Consider the following 18,717-nt stretch of genomic DNA (forward strand, 5'->3'; position numbering starts at 1 on the left):
TTGGCTCATTTAGGGGATCATTAACAATCTGGTTACAAGGTTTCTCAAACAAGTTTAGGGCACCATTGGGAGGGGGAAGCTTTATGTTGTTGATGTTCTAGCAATGAAGGGCATATGCTTGTGCTTCCTTCCCTCTGAGGACCGTTACGCAAGGTGGGTGAGTGATTTTCCCTAGCATTTTCCTCTGTTTTGTGATTACGAGTAAGTGGTTTTTAGTTTTAATTTGTGTTAACAGTAATGGATTTAGGATTTTTTTTCTCACAAATGTTGGCAAATTTCAGCAACAATGACAGGTAAAGAATGCCGACAATTTTATTTATTTATAATTATTTAAAAAAATAAAAAGAAAGTGGGCCCATGAACAAGATCTATGAGCTAACTTCCAAGAGAGCCATTGGTGTGTAGCCCGTGGATTATTAGATTGTGGGCTATGCATTTAGTTGATGATGGACCAGTTCTACCTACTGTTGATTGATCAACTATGTACGGTCATACCCAAGTCAATCCAGGGCCCAGCTTTGATGGACAGAGAGACCACTTGAGATCTATATGAAGGGTCGGGCAATCTTATCGTGGGAGCTTCTATAATGCAAGAATTCTATAACGAGGGACTATGTTGAGGGGTTACAATGAAGAGGTTCAATCTAACAGTCCAATAATAACTCTGCTACGAATAGGGCGGCTATTAAGGACCCCCTTTTTATAACCCCTCATTCTAGCCTCCCTGATCTTATTGCAAGCTTCATAGAAAATTTTAAGATATTTTTAGGTTATGAGGAAAAAATGAAAGTGCAACTAATAATTTCCCTAATAAACCATTTGGAAGTTGTTTCTTGTAAGCATTAAGCACTAAACACCAGTATAACCAGAAAAATTAAAATAAATAATACAAAAAAAGAGTAGAATGTCAATGTAGATTAACTCACTATCTCACTATTTTTTGTGGTAAAGAATGTGGTCCAAACATAAAATAATCAAGGAAGAGTAATTCAAAAAAGAAAAGGCCTAAAGTTGCAATACCACCTTCAGAAGGTCAATCATTTGGAATTCAAGAAAGATAGAACAAGTTGAGAAATTCTTTTCAAGTCTAGAAAATGATAAGCTAAACAATTAGTGTTTGTTACGTATTTATCTCTCCAGGAGCTGATGAGATATTTTTTCTTTTTCTTTTTTTATAGCTGAAGAAACAACATCCATGTTATACAGAATCATGCTACAAAAGATTTTAGGTTAAACAAACCTATTTACTTTGAAGATTTCACAGGCTTAGTTCCCAGAACAATATCCTTGCCAACATACGCAATTATCTGTTCTATCGTTATACAACTCTGGGCGAGTCATTGGAAAAAGAAGCCACAGGAAACCCACAATTCCAGCTACAGATGCCACACTTACTATCCCTGGAACAATAATGAAGGCAAAGATGAGCTTTGATCAAGAATTTAACTAACACAACAGAGTTAAAAAAACACACTGCCATGTGGTGACAAAAAAGGATTAGAGGGCCTTTTAGTGATACATCTAAACTTTCATCCTGAGGAGGTCCAGGGTGGGTTTATGGAAAGGAATTTTTTTGGCTTATGTCTTCTCCTGTGTGAACAGGACAGACTCTAGAGCTGCATGCATACCCACCTCGAGTGCAATTTCCATGGGGCACCTAACATTATGTCCCGTTCTACTGCGAGCAGCATTGAACCTAAGCCCAAAGATAGAGTTATAACTTTCCTATTTCTTCTTTTCATTTGAATGGATCATTTTATTGTGGTTTCTTACAATCCTTAAGGTTCCTTCCCGTCTCCATTTGCACGATTGACTTTCCATGTTGGAAAATAAAAGATAAAAGAATCTAAAATTATCCCTTCACTATTTATGTGCAGACACCCAAGTTTCATGAAATAGTTTCATGATGGTGAAAAGAAGAAAAAAAAAGTAGTACGGATCTACACTCGTTAATAACTTACAGCACTTGTGCAAGTTTCTGGAGTATGATCAAACATATGTGAGACACAAAATCACAAATAATACTGTTTACATGTGCATTCTTTGGTTTCTCAGGTATGCATTTTTTGGTTAGTAGGTAGGCATTTGGTTAAGAAACTTTACTTGCGTACCTTTTCCCCGTGAAACTAGCACAGGCAGTCCCATAAAATTGCAGAATGCGTGAGCAACTAAAGGAGCAAGAAAATGTCCTGCATGAAATAAATATGACACATATCAACGACATAGAAACGTATCTCATGGGAAAAAGAGGAAATGAAAAGGCTGCCCATACACACCATATAATGTACTGTTTTGAAATGCATATAACACAAAATCCTATTGTCAAGGACGAGCGACAAAATAACACAATAATGTGGCAAAGTGTCAACAATCACTTACCAGTTTGAATGAAGAGAAAAGATGCATAGGAGCCAAAGACCACGGTATAGCCAAGCTGGAGACCTGACAAAATTATCTTCCATAAATTGAGTATCATATTGAAAATCATACAATTTTAAAATGTAAGTGATCCCAGAAACTCCAGAACTGAAAATACCACAGGTTAAGTTACTGAAGGAGAGGAGGAAGAGGGGATTCTATAATGCAACTGCATAGTGCTACCCATTTTCTAGGCTGAAATCTTTGTGTCCATCCAAATGCAAGGATAGAAAAGTTGAGAATACCTATAGCCAGGAAGGCTTTGGTCAAGTTGTAGTTTTGCTTGCTATAGACGTCCTTTAGATGGTTTAAATGTGCTGCAAAAAATAATCATGCACAATAAGAATGATTTCTCTCCAAGTTCAGTCACTTAATGTGACATATGAAAGAAAATTATTCTATTTTAAGTGGAAATGTCATAATGGGTATTTATATAAGCATACAAAGGAAAACTTGAAGTGATTATACTGCAAAAACTTGGGAATTTCAGAGACAGCAAAAGTAACCAGAAGACAAACTGGTTTGTCATTTTTCAGTTGAGGGTGAATCATCACGGGTATTTAGAATTTAATCCAGAGCAATTATAAAGAATTTATGGTTAGACCATATAAGCACATGCATGAATTTCAACAGACACAAACAGTAAGCATGATACTTTGCTCATGAACAGCATCCAAAACTTAAAAATTCATCAGGCATAAATGTTATCAACAATTAATACACAATCACCAGACCGCAGGAAATTATAAGAAATCCTGCTTAATTACCAACCTTGATGATGATAGACATTTAATATCTGCAAGAAGTGACATTTGTTTAACTTACCCAAGCTGAAGAAAATGGGGCAGAGAAAGATGACTGTGGACTTTTGGAATCCTCCGCAGAGAAGTAAAGGTAACATACATGCTCTAAACACCAACTCTTCAGTAAGCGGGGCCTGTTAAAAACATACTGTCAATGAAGTGATGCCAGGCTTTATGTTTCAACCAACTGAAGCCAAAGACTCTATATCTCCATTGCATGATAATCTCACTTACAAAGCAGGAAAAGTTGACATCAAATATATTCATTATAAAGTGTACATAAATAAATAAACTAGTTCACCACGAAATAATACAAGGCCACTAACCACAACATAAGTACGCCAAACCAAAACATCAGAAGCTATTGAACACGAACAGGCAACAATCTCTTCGGAGAAACTTTTGATATTGTTGAACGAAAGGCCTCCACCAAAATTCATGTGTTCCCTCAACGCACTCATCAATAATAGAGACTTGAGGACCAAGGATCCACCGTACATAAGAGCAGTCAATGTAAGAGGAAAGATCACAGCTTGCCACTGTTTCATACATAAAATTGCAATTCAGCATGCAAATTTTAGCAAGCATTGACCGTTCCAAATCTGCATATCATACACGAATTTAAATTCCAGATTACCACAGAGAGAAGAACGGCTGCTTTTTTCAGGTAAGCATTAAAACGTATTAAAGAGAAAGAAACATAGCCAACAAGATCAAGATTGTATCTTGGCATAATAATACTCACAATATGGTCCATTCGGATGCCGTATACACCTAATAGAGATGATGCCTCTCTGCTTTTCATCTGACATTATTCAAAAATGTGAACAAAGTGAGCTATTCTGATCAAAACCCATAACAAAATTGCTAATGGTCTACATATAATTGTACCCAGTAACAGAAAAGAAATAAGCAAACAAGGAAGAGTAACAATTTCAAAAATTTCATATCACAGTCAAAGTTGTCGAAACGCAAGAAATCCAATCATAACCTTAAGCTAAATTCTATTAGAGAGGAGCTTAGTTACAGAGCTGGGCAGCCATTGTTCAAACCCAACAATCAAAGAAGTTGAAGATCCATACTGGATCAGTTGACGATGAGAAATTAAAGCGAAAATGAGGTAGGGAAGAAGTGGAGCTTACAGGGAGGAGAAGAGCAGAGACGAAAACGGAGACGACGGAAGAAATAGCGGCGCATATGAACCGTCGGATCATGAAGTTCTTGAAGGAAGGGGGAGGAGGAAGACGAAGGATTAGAGTCGGGGCATAGAGAATTGCAACGTAGAACAACGCCATGGCGGCGCAAGCCACCACCGCCACTGCCTTCGAAACGCCGCTGCCGTCCATTTTGAGTTGAGAGAGAGACTTCCACTCACTGTTGTTTATCATTGAGATTGATTTTCGAGGTTTTTCTGGTTTTTTTTAGTTGACTGCTCGGAGGGGAGGGGACTACTTGGAATTTCTTCCATTTCCTTTTGTTTATGCTGCTTTCTTGTCAAGCAAAGCCCAAAGCAATGATCCTCTATGGGCCCTATGGGTCACCAATAAGCTTCGTTTCCCCTATCTTTCATTGTCAATTTTATTCATAGGACAAATATTTATGTACACATCTTATTTTTCCCTAATAAGACCTTCATATCTTTTACAAGGTTTGATAAGTGATATCTGTGATGGGTTTTTTACATAACAAAAAAAAAAGGTTGTCAAAATTAAGAGGTATCGATGTGGTGTCGACCATAGAGATTGTAATGTCAAAGTCCACAAAATTAGGAAACACGGAGACTGCTGCAATGTCAAAATCCAAATGCCATTGAATCTTGATTTAGACCTACAACTTCACTCCATTAGTTTGCTTTCGAAAAATGTAACGTATGTTAACTTGTTACCCGCAATATTTTTCGAAGTCTTCCTTAAAATTTAATTGGGTAAATATTTTAATTTAATTTTAGTGGTAGGGGTACTTAGAATGTGGGTTTGAAGACAAAGGAGTGTATTATTTTAGAATTAGAACATTTTTTGTAATTTCAGCTACCCCGAGAGACTCTTTTCCCAATAACTCAAGACTTAAAGAGCAAGAAAGTTTCATACAAAATAGTTGAAGGCCAAGAAAGTAATATCAAACACTAAAATCGTCACCTGGCCAGTGCCGCGCGGTGAAGCTCACCACCAATAAACCGAACTTCACAGTGAAAAGGTCAGAAATACCCTTAGTCCCTTCCCAAATACAAACCGCTTTGCTGCGTAATAACTGATCTCTTCACCTCGCTCGAAAACTCCCACTCCTTCGTCCCCACCTTTCTCTCTCTATCCCCCAATTCTCAAAACCCTAATCAATCCCACCCCCAAAATCCCCAAATCTGCAGATCCCAAAATGACGAAGGACTTCGCGGTACCTCCGGTGGTGTTCCCCTCCGGCGGGAACCCTAGCGCCGTCGGATCCAACAACATCCAGCAACGCCGCGTCGCGACGGCGCCATTTCAACCCCCGCGCTCCTCCACCTCCTCGATCCCCTTCATGTCCTTCGACATCGGCTCCGCCGCAGCCGCCTCCTCCTCCTCCTCCCTCTTCGGAGGCCCGATCGGCTCCTCCTCCATCCCTGGCGGCTCCGCCTCCTTCGAGGACGAAGAGCCCCTCCTCGACGAGCTCGGCATCCACCCTGACCAAATCTGGAGAAAAACCAAGTCTATTCTCAACCCGTTCCGCTCCAACCCGGCAGTCCACAAGGACTCAGACCTCTCCGGCCCGATCCTCCTTTACATGTCTCTCTGCCTCTTCCAACTCCTCGCGGGAAAAATCCAGTTCGGCGTCATCCTCGGATGGATCGTCGTCTCTTCCATTTTCCTCTACATCGTCTTCAACATGTTGGCTGGGCGTAACGGCAATCTCGACCTGCACAGGTGTACGTCCGTGATTGGGTATTGTATGCTGCCCGTGGTGATCTTATCGGCCGCCTCGCTCTTCGTCCCCCAAGGCGGGAGCTTCAGGATTGCCGTGGCTGCCGTCTTTGTGTTGTGGGCCACGAGGGTGTGCACGGGGCTCATGGTTGCGCTTGCTGACGGTGGTGATGAGCATCGCGGGTTGATAGCGTATGCTTGTTTCTTGATTTACACTCTGTTTTCGCTTCTTGTGATATTTTAGTGCATTGGTTGTGAAACAATTGATTTACACTCTGCAAATTTTTGGTGGTTGGTTGATAGTGAATGTCTTGAACATCTCTGTAGCTGTGGATTTAGATATATGTGATGTTGTGATTGGAAGCATTCAGAATGTATGTTGGGATAATGTAGAAAATGGAGATATCACGATGAAATGAATTTGGTTTTTTGGCCCAACTTACTTGGTTATTAGAAATGGATTTTGGTATCTTCTCAATTATGTTGCTTTGTAGTTGTTGTTTTGATTAATTGTGCTATAAGTAAATGAATTAGGTGATTCATTTTGCTACGTCCAATATCGGTTGCTCTGTCATCTAGCCTCTTTGTAGCCTAGGATTTGCTCGTCTATATTTGCAAACAAACAAGGATTAAAAAGGTTTGTATCTGGGGTTCTTTCTGAGTTTCTGTTTTAGTAGTTCAACATTTTGCCTAAGCCTCAATGACAAAACACAAGCATGAGATTGGGGTGAATCAACTTCCTAGTGTGATGGTGTACAGACTAGACACACAAAGCTCTGCCTGCATCAAATGGTAAAAGAATGGCCTGGCTTATTTGTCAGAAATATAGTCATCTAAGGCTCATCTTATTTGTTAGGTGCAAAAGTGAAAGCCCCAAATGATAATAACTTTGCTGTTAGGTTAACAGAGCTGTAGGTTATAGGGTAATTCTTCCTTATGATGCTTTTAAACTGTGCTATCTGGGAAGTTTTAGTGGGCCTTCTATTAAATACTGCAGTAGATTTTGGCTAGAGTCATGCAATGAAGGATCCTCGCATTTCTTTATGGTTCGGTTTTTGTAAAGGAATATGCTTAATAGCCCAACATTTTCCCCTAACTTTTGTTTCCCAACCCATGTGGCATTTGATGTGCATACTGCAGCTTGCAATGAAAAACCAACCATGTTATAGAACCCAATCGGACAATGCCATTGTTAGTTGAGAAAGAAATATCAGGAAGTGTAGCATTGTCTGGTTGGAAACCATGTTATAAAACCCAATTTGAGCTTTCATATATAAGTTTTCAAGATGCAGAAAAGAGAGAAATTACTGAAGATATCTGTAAATAAGGCATCGGTATATATGAACTTTACATATTATAACGCATCTGTGTCCAAACTCGAAGGATTTGGTTTTGTCGCATTGTTAACTTCGGAGAGTTATTTGTTATAGCTTTTGGTTGTTGAACTTAAAAGGTTAAATGCAGAGTAATGTGTTGTTGGCTTCCCCAATTGGGCAACGCTGGAGTCTTCTGTTTTAGGATAGGTTGATTTTGACTTATGAATCTCTAACTGATGTTACTCCATTTTTTATATATTAGAGAAACTGTGGAATATCTTCTGTTCTGTTGAGGTAGTTAGGTCGTCTACTGCGCAAACTTTAGTGGTTTTGGTAGATATTGAATCAACAGTTCCTTATCAAGATTGGTTTTGAGCTTTGCTAGATTTAACATAAGATACCCTTTGTTCTGTTAAGAAACTGGTCATCCAAACAAACACAAAATCTAACTTCCATTTACTGTATTGTATATGGTGATGCAAGATCTCTGCCTTGAATTTTTGGGCTGATCCAATTCCGTCTTTGATCAGTTAAATTTTAATTTTGATTTGGTAATTTAAAAGATCTGCGCTGTATTTTTCTTTTCCTTTTGTAGAGTGGGTTTAGAGTGGGAAAAATTATGTACGAAAAGAAAATCAGCCATACGTGGGATTTGACTTTGGGACGTGCTGCTTTAAAAGACCAACCTCCACCTTCTTCTATTGTCGTTGTAGATTTGTTGAAGGGCGTTCTACTTACCACCTGAACTCCAACTTCACCACCTGAACTCCAACCTCACCACCAAACACCAAAATATTAACATAATATATATAAGTATAAAATCATATCTATGAAACTTAAAAAAAAACCACACCATGGCTTCTCTCCTTGGAGGTTCTGCTTCTGCAGAACATGCAACAGGAGGACTGTGTAAAGGTGTAGCAGACACAGAAGACGAAGACGATCTTTTCGAGATCGATCTTGATTCGGTCGAGAGCATTCCTCCACCACAGTACTACTGGGGCAACTATTTCACTGCAACCGGAAATGCACTGCTTGCCAATTGCCTACTGCCGGTAACGGATATCTCCCGTGCGGTTCCAATGGTTTCTGAGTCATTGTCATACTCACCGGTGGCGGCAGCCAATGTTGTAATGATGCCGAAGCCTATGCCCTTGGGGCAGCTTCTTGGTCTGCCATTCTTGGAGGCTCTCGTGCTTCACCAAAAGGAAGTGAAACCCAAATGTAATTTGATTAGGGACAATGATGCCCATTTGGAAGTTGGGTCTGAGCCAGCATTAGAAGGAAGATGTTAAATTGTTGATAGTGTTTATGGAGGCTAAGCATTAGCTTTTCAAAACTCAACGTTTTATGTCTGTCCTTCTCCCCCTCTCACAAGGGTCTCTATAGGTTATACAAATAGTCCAATTAATTTCTTTTTCGGAAAGGGGTCTAGAAAGGGAAATTGATTTAGGATTATGATTATTACTCCTTTTTTTATTTAATTTTCTTTGCTTTTTTTTATTAAAAAAAACAGAAAAGTGATAATCTATATATATAAAGCAAAAAGCAGAGAATGATGAAACATTCAAAATATCATAAAATACTCTTAGTTAATTTAAACATTAAGAATTGAAATTATTAATTAAATGAGGATAATATGATAAATTCACATTTTTTTAATATTAAAAAAATTAAAATTAAAAACAAAATCAGATAATAGGTCCTACTTTTATGGAACATAACTACCTATGTTATATTTTTTAATTCTAAAAATTAAAATTAAAAAATAAAATCAATTCGCATGTGCCAAGGGGCTAGTATATTATTAAGCAAAAAAGTAACTAGTATAGCCAAAGTTTTAGAGGGCAAGATTTACACAAGCATCTCCATACATAAGAGTTTTGACATCGATCTATTTACACTACAACTAAGCAATTTCAATCTGACACCATTAGTTAGTTATATGTGTATGTTTTTCCCCTTGTAGTGTTGGTTTAACAAGAAATTGGTCAAGAAAAAAGAGTACCACTGCATCACAACTAGCTAAAAATACATATCCTAAAACGCCCTCCTATCCATAGCAAGAAGGTGAAAGAGCCATGATGGCTCGACATGTACCCAAACGATAAGGTTTTGTTCCTTGAGCCCATGTTGTGCCAAAGTGTTCGAGATAACATAAATCCCCGTTAAGGTTGGGTGGGAAAATTAGGGAGGGTACGAGAATCCTGAATTTTAAAAATTCCTGGTTGGGGACGGGCCGGGGATGGTATTATTATCCCCATCCCCGAACTGGGCCTGGTAAGTAATATATTTGTTTTTAGTAATAAATAATATAATATAGCTATGTACATATTAGAATATAATATAATCAATACTATATAATATAATATTTATTTAGTTTTGTTGAATTGAGATTATTTTGATTCATTGAGTTGAATTTTATAATTCAATCTAATGTAATTTGAGTTGAATGATAATTTTTTGAAGTGAAATTAAGTGTTATAATATAGGATAAATAAATAAATAAATATATATATATATATTAAAAGGGCAATTCATGGCAAGTTTGGGAGTTAGCCCCCGATGGGGATGTGGACGAATACTTCCCAAAAATTCTTAACGAGAATGGTACTCCCATACCCGAGTTCAAACCGGCCCATTGCTATCCCTACAAAATATGTGCCATTCTATTTACTTGGCGAGATTGGAAAAACACCTCCCCTACCCCCAACTCTGAACCAAAAGTTGTTTGATGTCAGTCAATAAATTCCCTAAATTGCTCCAGAACACGTCATTAGCCTTCAAACAAGTGACTGCCTCCTGCGAATCCAACCCAATAGAGAAGCCAGAAAATCCCATTGTAGTAGCCAAAGCAAGGCCTTCTTCGGGCTGCAGCCAATTCCTCCATGTGGCGGTTTTTTAAAGCAACATTTTAACGAGGCCACACTTATTGCATTATCGGATGCAGTTTTATGTTGATTTGTATTCCAACATTGATGGTCAAATGAAATTCTTCTTTTCTGATTAAAAAAGAGCCAAGAAAGAAACTAGTAAATATTTGGATTTTGCTCGGTAGGCCCACTACGGAAGATCTTTTACCTGAATTATTATCCTTCTCCATGTACACGACAAGATTGTGAGAAACATATCTTAAAAAATACTTTCCCTGTTTGAAATCATTGAGCTTGGAAAATTCGTACACTACCATATGCTTCGAATATCCTTGCTACTTGCCAGTATGAAATCTTAAAAAGTAATTCAAATTGATTAATAATATATATAATTATGTTAATCATCATAATATTGCATGCGTACCTCATGAAATACAATTATGTCTACTGTCTACCAATACGTCAAGTATAATACACATCTTGAATTTCAAGAACTTAGACAGCTGCAATGGAGAAACATAAGTATAATACCTGAAATTATCACTGCAAATTAAAGATCCGCTAGACATTCCTATACATATATATATATATATTGTATAATTCCGTCTCATCATTATGTTGTATTGTCGATTGATGGCTAATCCGACGCTCAACTGCAAGAGGGAAATCTAACCCTATGATTTGGTAGAGTAATTTCATAAGGTTGTAATTAAATCTAATATGTGTTTGCATTTGGAGACTTGAATATATGGATCATTAATTAATTAGATAAGCATTTGGACATATATATTGGAGAGGGGGTTTCTTACATACACAACTAAGCGCCATGAGAGTTCGAATTTGTGACCTTTTGTATGCAATTTAATGTCATTTTCCATTACGCTAGATCCCGTTGCCTATCGCTTTTTGTTTACAACTCAAAATAGTCAAGACTCCATAATTGGGAAAAGTTTAAACCCATGTGCAAAATGAAGAAGGGAAATAAATAAAACCCATAAATTCATGGTTGAAAAGGTCAATAATTTAATAACTCAGATAATATTAGGGTTCTTAAACATAAAATTTGAGGCTTTTTTCCTATCAAATGACAGAGTTTTTAGGGTTTAGTTTCTTAATGTTTGGTTTGTGTTGAAAAAAAAAAAAAAAAACTATGGTGAACGAAAATTGGGTTTCCAAGTGAAATGTTTGTAGTAAATTGTTTTTCGTATTCAAAATAATTCATATTGTTAATCATAAATTTACTATAGAAGGAGATATTTCTATTTCTTGTAAATCACAGTGCGACATCTATGCAAAAATAATTTATCAAAAACACAAAAAGAGAAATATCTATGTAATCAGCATTCAAGTAGTTGGAGATCCTACTTTCTGAGGAGGAGTAAAGTAATTTTCTTTACCATGCATCTATAATCCTTGCTTCTTCGTTCTCAAAAGCAAAAAAAAACTAGTTGCCTCTTTATTTCAAGCGTCGGCATAGCTGGACGTGGTGTGACTGACTGCTGTCAAATCGCACATATTTCTGAGCTTGAAACGTGGTGCAACCCAAAACCCTAAACTGGAAAGAAGGGATGAAGTCAATAATAGAGGGTCTTCTACTTTTCCAGTCGAAATGGAAGCCAAAACCCTAACTTAAAAAGGACAAAAAGTGGGACGTTTGGTTCCACCTGTCCCGTTATAATAAAATATAAATTAAAAACCCCATAGAGAGATATTTCACAGATGGTCAGGTGAGACTTCAAACTTTCTGCAAATTAATTCATAAAGTCCGATTAGAGAGCAGCAAAATGACAGAGCCATACACACCTTGCTCTCTCTTGACTGGAAATTATTCTGGTTACATGTGAGTAGTTTTAGCCTAATACAACTCTAACGACAAGGGAGGATGATGAAACACACTTGATAATAATTTTATTTAAAATTAACATATTATGGAGGAGCTTTGGGGTTCTGGGTAGCTAGCTAGCGTCTTCTAGCTGCCGTTTCTCTCTGGCAATTGAAGTAAACGGCAGCGACAGGAAGACCCAGGTCGTTTTCAGCTGCGAAGCTTCGAGCACTGAAATGATCCCTTGAGGAAGGAGGGTTCACAGACTGCCTTCTTCTCTGCTTGAAGAGAACAAACACAAACCTGTGGATGCCAATGTTGGGCCTTGGCATCTCATAGCTCACCACCTCTCTTCCTGTTAAATTAATTTACAATTAATCTAACCACAGTTATGTTAATTAAAATGGGAAATAATTCAAAAAAGAAAACATTATTTGACTTACCAAATGTGGCATCTGTGGTGCCTGGAATATCTGTCACAATCCTGGGTTTAGTTCAAAATTAAAGCAAACTTGTCAGTTCCTAGCTAGGTATCTTTATACTTGGACAACTTTTAGCTTGCTATTCTAGCTAGGTATCAGTTCATATATTTATATATATTAGATGAAATTTGAAAATTCTGAATATAATTTATGAACAAATAATTGAGAAACGCAAACAAAAACAAGGTTTATGTAGAGGTATACAATGAATGTTTTACAAACTATTAGAAGCTTTGACTGAAGTCATTTTTTATGCTTGACAAGTACGGAAGGACTGTTAGGTGCTTGTATCTGGACCATTGTTTTATGAGTTTATATATGTTCTACTTTAATCTAATCTAAACTACCAGTACGCGCATGAGTAAGGGGAGGAGGGGGCAAAAGGGGGGAGTATATCTGCTCTAGCATAGCATGCTCATGAAATCAATTAAGTGAATATTTATTTGTCTTTTAATTGATTAGTTTGTTGCTAGGTTAATTTGATAGTGGGTTAATAAGTATACCAGTGCAGGTGCTCCCTTAAATAAGGATCACTAGGGCCAGGAACATCAGGGTCTGTCATGATCTGCAATAACAAGAAAACTATATCACAAGAGATGCAAAGTAAAATCAAATTGATCCGATAATGGAGACTCATAGAGAAACAAAAACTAATTAATTGAAGTGGGAGCTTGGAGAAATATTGGAAATTTGTATAGATATATATACCAGAGTAAAGAAAGTTCTCATATCTCCTCCTTGAATCTCAACTCTAGGTTTGGTGGTGACAGCAGAAGGATAGAGCTCATATCCATTGCAGACTAGCCTGGTGTTGTAAGTGACAGACATTTTTGTTGTTGGGGTGAAACAATCAAGAACATCTCCTATCACTCTCCCAACAACCAGAGGCTCAGACATTCTTGCCATTTTTTGAGACAGAGAGAATGAGGAGTGAGAAAGAAAGTGTAGCTATTGATCAAAGATTAATGGATAAGAACTCAGGAGGAATTAGAGATGTACTTCTTATGTTGCTTGGTAGTGGAATTCCTGTAAGGTTGTATTTATAGTGTTTTCATGCGAGTTACTTTAGATCTCTATTATGTGTTTTAAGACAGGCATTAAGAAGAAGAAAGAGTATAAAGGCATAGAATAATAGGGACATCTCTAGAAAATATTGTTAGCCAGTCCCCCACCTCCCACGCTCTCTTTTCTATGTCACATCAACAGAGTTTAGTGGTATCGTTTCCAGAAAAATTCCTGTGTGTATAACGGTTGTATTAATTCTATAACATGGTTTCTTCAATATTAGATGTGAATAAGTGAGGCCTGATCCTCACATAATTTGTCATAATTCATTACATGCGATGACCAAAAGAATTCCTGAAATATATTTTTTCTTTTGGGTAGGGAAATTTTTCCTCTCATTCTTTTTGTATTCTCTTTTTTCACTAGAGATTCCAACATTTAATTTTTCTGCCGCATTAGAATTTTATATGTGACTCTATTGGCATCACAAATACTTGTTAGTCTTTCCCACCTAGAACGGCGCTCATGTTTGTGACGACTTTGATCTTTTTCACAAACTGTTGTTTTCTTGGTCATTTTATAAGTGACGACTAAATATATTCTTCATATATTTCAATCACATGTAACGAATTTACAAACTTCACTTTTAACTTCATTACATTAGCCGATTTTTCTTGTAATGATTTGCCATATCAAAATCAAACGTAATAAGTTGAATTATGTGCTCTTATGACGACTTTGAGATTTATACTAATTAACACGCTTTCTATGATTAACTGTGTGGTGTATGCAATAATTTTTGCTTATTTAGGATAATATGCATAATATACTTATGTTATATATCTGTGCCTCTCATATTAATTGGGTCCCTTGGAATTGGTTCTTGATTTGATTGGCTGTGCACTTAATTATTGAACATTTTTATTCAAAACGAGGGGATGTTTTTCCATGGTCAGGCCAGAAAACCATTATTATATACAATCCTGCATGCCATGGTGGGGTCCTTACGTTTCCGTGGCTGTCAATTCATGCTATTATATATGTGTATATATATATAAAGCAATACACAGCAAAAACAGCAAAATGTCTATGGTTCTTGCTGAACATTCACAAGCTTATAAAGGAAATTCATCTTTTGCAGTTTGGGTAATCAGAAGAAAATGTTGAATGTGTGCATATATAAATACGGAAACAGAGGGAATTTCAACATTTTCAGAGAGATTCTCTATCTTTGAAGACAGGCTGAGGGCATAAAGGAACTCCACCTCTATGAGTGCCTGGCCTGCTGCTATACTGCTTTTGCTGTGAGAGGTCATCTCAATATATATAACTCGGATTAAAATAAAAGTGATTTTCAGACAAGTTCCAGGAACGGCAATGAGAAAGAAGGTGAATTTTCCATAACAAGAAGCCAAACTACTTTTTTTCTCTTCTGTATATTCCAAGCTGGACCTCATGTCATGTGAAAGTGTTCTATACTATACTGCATGCACCACCCCATATTTGAATGTTTCCATTCTTTTGCTTTCTTTGCTCTTTTTTTTTTTTTTTTTTCCTCTTTTTTATTTATAAAATTGTTAATTTTCTCTTTTTTCCCTCAGGATCGATGCTTCCTTCCTCTATCGTTTCCTCTTTTTTATTTATTTATTTATTTATATATATTATATATATGATGTAAGTTTGATACAGTTGAGTTGAGGTACCTTTTTGTATATATTATTTTTATTATATATTCTCATGAACCTCACCTGTTATGGAACTGCAATCTGTGCAATCTGTACGTGCAATCTGTCTGCGTCATATTTCCAGTCAATTATTGCTAGATTTTACCAAAGAGTAAATGGCAAAGTGATTTGTTCTTATCCACCTACTGGTTTTCTTTAGATCTTATCAGTAAGATAAAGAAAATAGAGAGAGCCTTTAGATTTCTAACACACTGGGGAGCTAAAAAAATTATTTGAGGTTTCTTGAAAAATAAAACCCTATTCTAGTATCGACTAGTTCCTAATCTAGCGTATTTCTTTTTCCAATATTTGAAAAGTTTCTAAGTTCGAATTTCATACGAAAAAGTTTGAAACATCGTCAAATGTAGCGTATGGAAAGCTTCTAAGCTTGAATGTACTCTTTTCTATTAATAAAAAAGGTTTCATGATCTTGTGTAACCAAAAAAAAGAAAAGGTTTCATGATCTTCACGTGTTGATCGTTTGTGACTATTAACCCAACCAGTTGGATTCGTACCCAAAAAGCAAAAAAACTATTCAACAGGACGAGCATTTCTGATTGATCAGTACTTAAAAGAAGAAAAGTCTACCCGGTCATGATTGTAAGGGGACAATCATACCGCTTACGGTTAAACCCGGAGACTTTCTGTTAGTACGAAAGTTCAGAAAGCAAACCGCAGAAGCTGTAGTGAGGGACTTCAATTTTCCCTTGCCCAAAATACCTGTGCCCACTCTGTTTCCTCCCTCATCTTTTGACATGTGTCCTTCACCTAATATAAAGTTAACATCTACAATCATACTCCATGTTATTTAGTTTAAATTTAACTAAAATACAGAAAAACTATCATATGAGATCTCTATAAAATTTTAACTCCAATCATACACCCTAAATGCTATATATATTTCTTTAATTGAAGATAAAATGGTCCATCTCCATAAAAAATATATATAAATTGTCATAATTAATTAAAGGCTTAAAATATACATAAAATAAAGCAACATTAAATTATAAGGAGCCAATAGAAGTCGTTTCTCCCTCTTCAAATTTAGGAGTTCCTAGAGGTCTCCTTATTTTAAGAGGTGGATTGAGAGTATGATTGGAGTTGTATTTTTCCAATTCCTCCATAAAATTTATCTAAGGATGTGATTTAGGGAGCTTATTATAGATACTCTAGGTCCATGAATTTCTATTAAATATTAATTAAACATCAATACAATATTTTAGATGTTTTCTTAAGGAAGTTTTAGTGTAGAGAACATAGACGATGAACGGAAAGGAAAATTGTTTTTTGGTATTGTAGGGGCTTTTTTCTTCCGGCAGCTACAAATGGGCTGAGCCACCGTAATGAGCGAATTGATGAAATTATCCCTTGTGTCTGAGTTCAAAGATCAAGCCTCAAGAATACTTTAAAAGAATAGTGAAGCCTTAGGAAACACCTTGGTTATCTTTACCAACAAAAATAACACCAGCTTACAGATAAATTTTTTAGTTTGGCATGAGAGGCTTGTGGTATGGAAGCAAAATTGTCATGAGTTTAGCACTGAAGAGAAAGCTATGCATTCTTGGGGGAAAAAAGGGGTGTTAAGGTAAGAGAGGAAGAGCTTGCATGAAGGTTTGGCTGAGAATGAGGGAAAGAGAGGGGGAGAGAGATGAGGGCAATGGACGACTTAAGTGATTTTCCGGCAGCTCGACAAAGGTGCTGTCAAGTGATGGAACAGTCTACCAGGAGAGAAGAATGAGGGAAGAATGATGAACATAGCACGAATTTGCTAAGTTTTGAAGATGAGAGGGGAATCTTGCTTTTTGGATGTGGTTGTGGCTAGTAGTGAAGTATTTGGTGTTTTGGGTAATTTTATACAACCATGATATGATGAGAAAAAGAGCCACAAATAAATACTATTTTACTTAACAACATAGAATCAGAGTCGCAGTAGCTCGTAGTTAATTACACACTAAAACCTTTATCAACATGTTGACTACATACAAATGTTAATTACACAAATCAATAACAAAAGCCTAGTAGCTTAGTTGAAACCCGCTCCCTCAAATTTCGCCTTGAATCCTGCACAATCTATTAGGGTATGAGTATTCTAATGCCCAGTAAAGTACCGTTAAACCCCTCAAGGTCAATTATCACAGTTAATCAAAGTGTCATGCATCAAAAAACAAAAGATATAGAAATTATGCAATCATACTAGATAAATAAATTTGCATATGCAGTGATGCCATGAACTCACTCATTCTAATCCACTAATTCATACTTTAGGGTAACAAGCATGCATGTCCCATACCATGCGTTTTACCACTGTGGCTCTAAATACCCTAAAATATGAACTAGCACCCGTCCGTTCCTTAATCCAGTTTTCTTTTGTTTACGAATTTCTCAACTTTCACTTTTCATTAGAGGCCCTGCTCCCATCACCTTATTATATTCAAGCACTGCTCCCGTCACTTGAATATATTTTACTTTTTTTTTCTTACTCAGATATATCTAAGGCATTCTCTCACCCCTTAGATATACGTCAAACGACGCACACACCCCAAACACCACTGTCTTTATGATGCATATGTAATGCAGTGCAAATCTCATTTATCTCTGAAGAATAATAATACAAATAATAACAATAATATATATATATATATATATATCAAACTTAATCACATGAATATTCACCAAACATCAAATAATATTCACGGAGAAAGAGCAATAATAATATTCATATAACATCAAATAATATCTACCGAGCAAAGCAACAATAATATTCATATTTATAGTACTATATATAAGCACCAAGATTAAAAGTGATATAGCTCAATCATCGAGAAATCAGGAAACCCTATCTCATGTCCAGCTATTTAAAGGACCAAATTTACTATTTGGAGATTCTCGGAGTTGTCGAATCTAGATTTTTGATCCAAATTCTAAACAAATTCAAATTCAAATTATTATTGAGTAGTCTTCACTTTAATTTACCTAAGTCAACATCAACCCTTAGCATTTCTAAGATTTTGGGTGAAAATGATGAAAATGCCCCTAGGACCAACCCAGGGTCCAAAGCGGCCAAATCGCGTCCAAAATAGTCTAAAACTCAGTCCTATGCCTTGTCAACACCAAAATAAGGCCATTACATCCGTTATCCAAAAGTTACTATTTGGGTGGGCTCCACAATAATCCATACTTTACACCATCTCGGATTGACTCAAAACATATACCATCGGACTCATATCGAGAAATCGAGTCAAATTAACTAAAAATATGCGTCGGAGGCTGCCGGAACAACCACCACGCGCCGCCACTAGCGGGAGCCGCGAGTGGCTTGTTTCCGGTTATTGTTCATCATCTTCCCCAAAAATCCTGCAACTTCCCCTATTTTTCAGTTT

The 18,717-nt window shown here is 36.7% G+C and overlaps 4 protein-coding genes across 5 annotated transcripts; 2 read left to right on the forward strand and 2 right to left on the reverse strand.

The window, feature by feature from the left end:
* Positions 1-1,024: 1,024 nt before the first annotated feature.
* Positions 1,025-4,725, reverse strand: FACE2 (farnesylated protein-converting enzyme 2). 2 transcript variants are annotated; one of them, XM_008243030.2, is made up of 8 exons: positions 4,364-4,716; positions 3,967-4,026; positions 3,548-3,760; positions 3,244-3,355; positions 2,664-2,735; positions 2,380-2,442; positions 2,112-2,189; positions 1,025-1,400 (listed from the first exon to the last, which is right to left on the reverse strand). In XM_008243030.2, the coding sequence occupies exons 1-8, from the start codon at positions 4,607-4,609 to the stop codon at positions 1,267-1,269; spliced, it is 978 nt and encodes a 325-aa protein (XP_008241252.2). In that variant the 5' UTR covers positions 4,610-4,716; the 3' UTR covers positions 1,025-1,266. The 2 variants fall into 2 exon arrangements, 1 of the variants encoding a protein (XP_008241252.2); XR_016122718.1 differs by lacking the exon at positions 1,025-1,400 and having other exon boundaries at positions 2,537-2,735; positions 4,364-4,725.
* A 727-nt stretch (positions 4,726-5,452) lies between these two features.
* LOC103339695 (Integral membrane Yip1 family protein) lies at positions 5,453-6,553 on the forward strand. Its single transcript, XM_008243029.3, has one exon. The coding sequence runs from the start codon at positions 5,592-5,594 to the stop codon at positions 6,357-6,359; it is 768 nt and encodes a 255-aa protein (XP_008241251.1). The 5' UTR covers positions 5,453-5,591; the 3' UTR covers positions 6,360-6,553.
* A 146-nt stretch (positions 6,554-6,699) lies between these two features.
* LOC103339845 (uncharacterized) lies at positions 6,700-8,896 on the forward strand. Its single transcript, XM_089042937.1, has one exon. It carries the CDS (start codon positions 8,286-8,288, stop codon positions 8,724-8,726), a length of 441 nt encoding a protein of 146 aa, XP_088899063.1. The 5' UTR covers positions 6,700-8,285; the 3' UTR covers positions 8,727-8,896.
* A 3,136-nt stretch (positions 8,897-12,032) lies between these two features.
* Positions 12,033-13,654, reverse strand: LOC103339694 (CEN-like protein 2). Its single transcript, XM_008243028.2, has 4 exons — positions 13,317-13,654; positions 13,112-13,173; positions 12,570-12,610; positions 12,033-12,481 (listed from the first exon to the last, which is right to left on the reverse strand). The coding sequence occupies exons 1-4, from the start codon at positions 13,512-13,514 to the stop codon at positions 12,264-12,266; spliced, it is 519 nt and encodes a 172-aa protein (XP_008241250.1). The 5' UTR covers positions 13,515-13,654; the 3' UTR covers positions 12,033-12,263.
* Positions 13,655-18,717: the final 5,063 nt, after the last annotated feature.

The sequence above is a fragment of the Prunus mume genome, linkage group LG8, assembly GCF_029339155.1.
Source record: "Prunus mume cultivar Tortuosa linkage group LG8, ASM2933915v1, whole genome shotgun sequence".
In the NCBI taxonomy this organism is placed as follows: Eukaryota; Viridiplantae; Streptophyta; class Magnoliopsida; order Rosales; family Rosaceae; genus Prunus; species Prunus mume.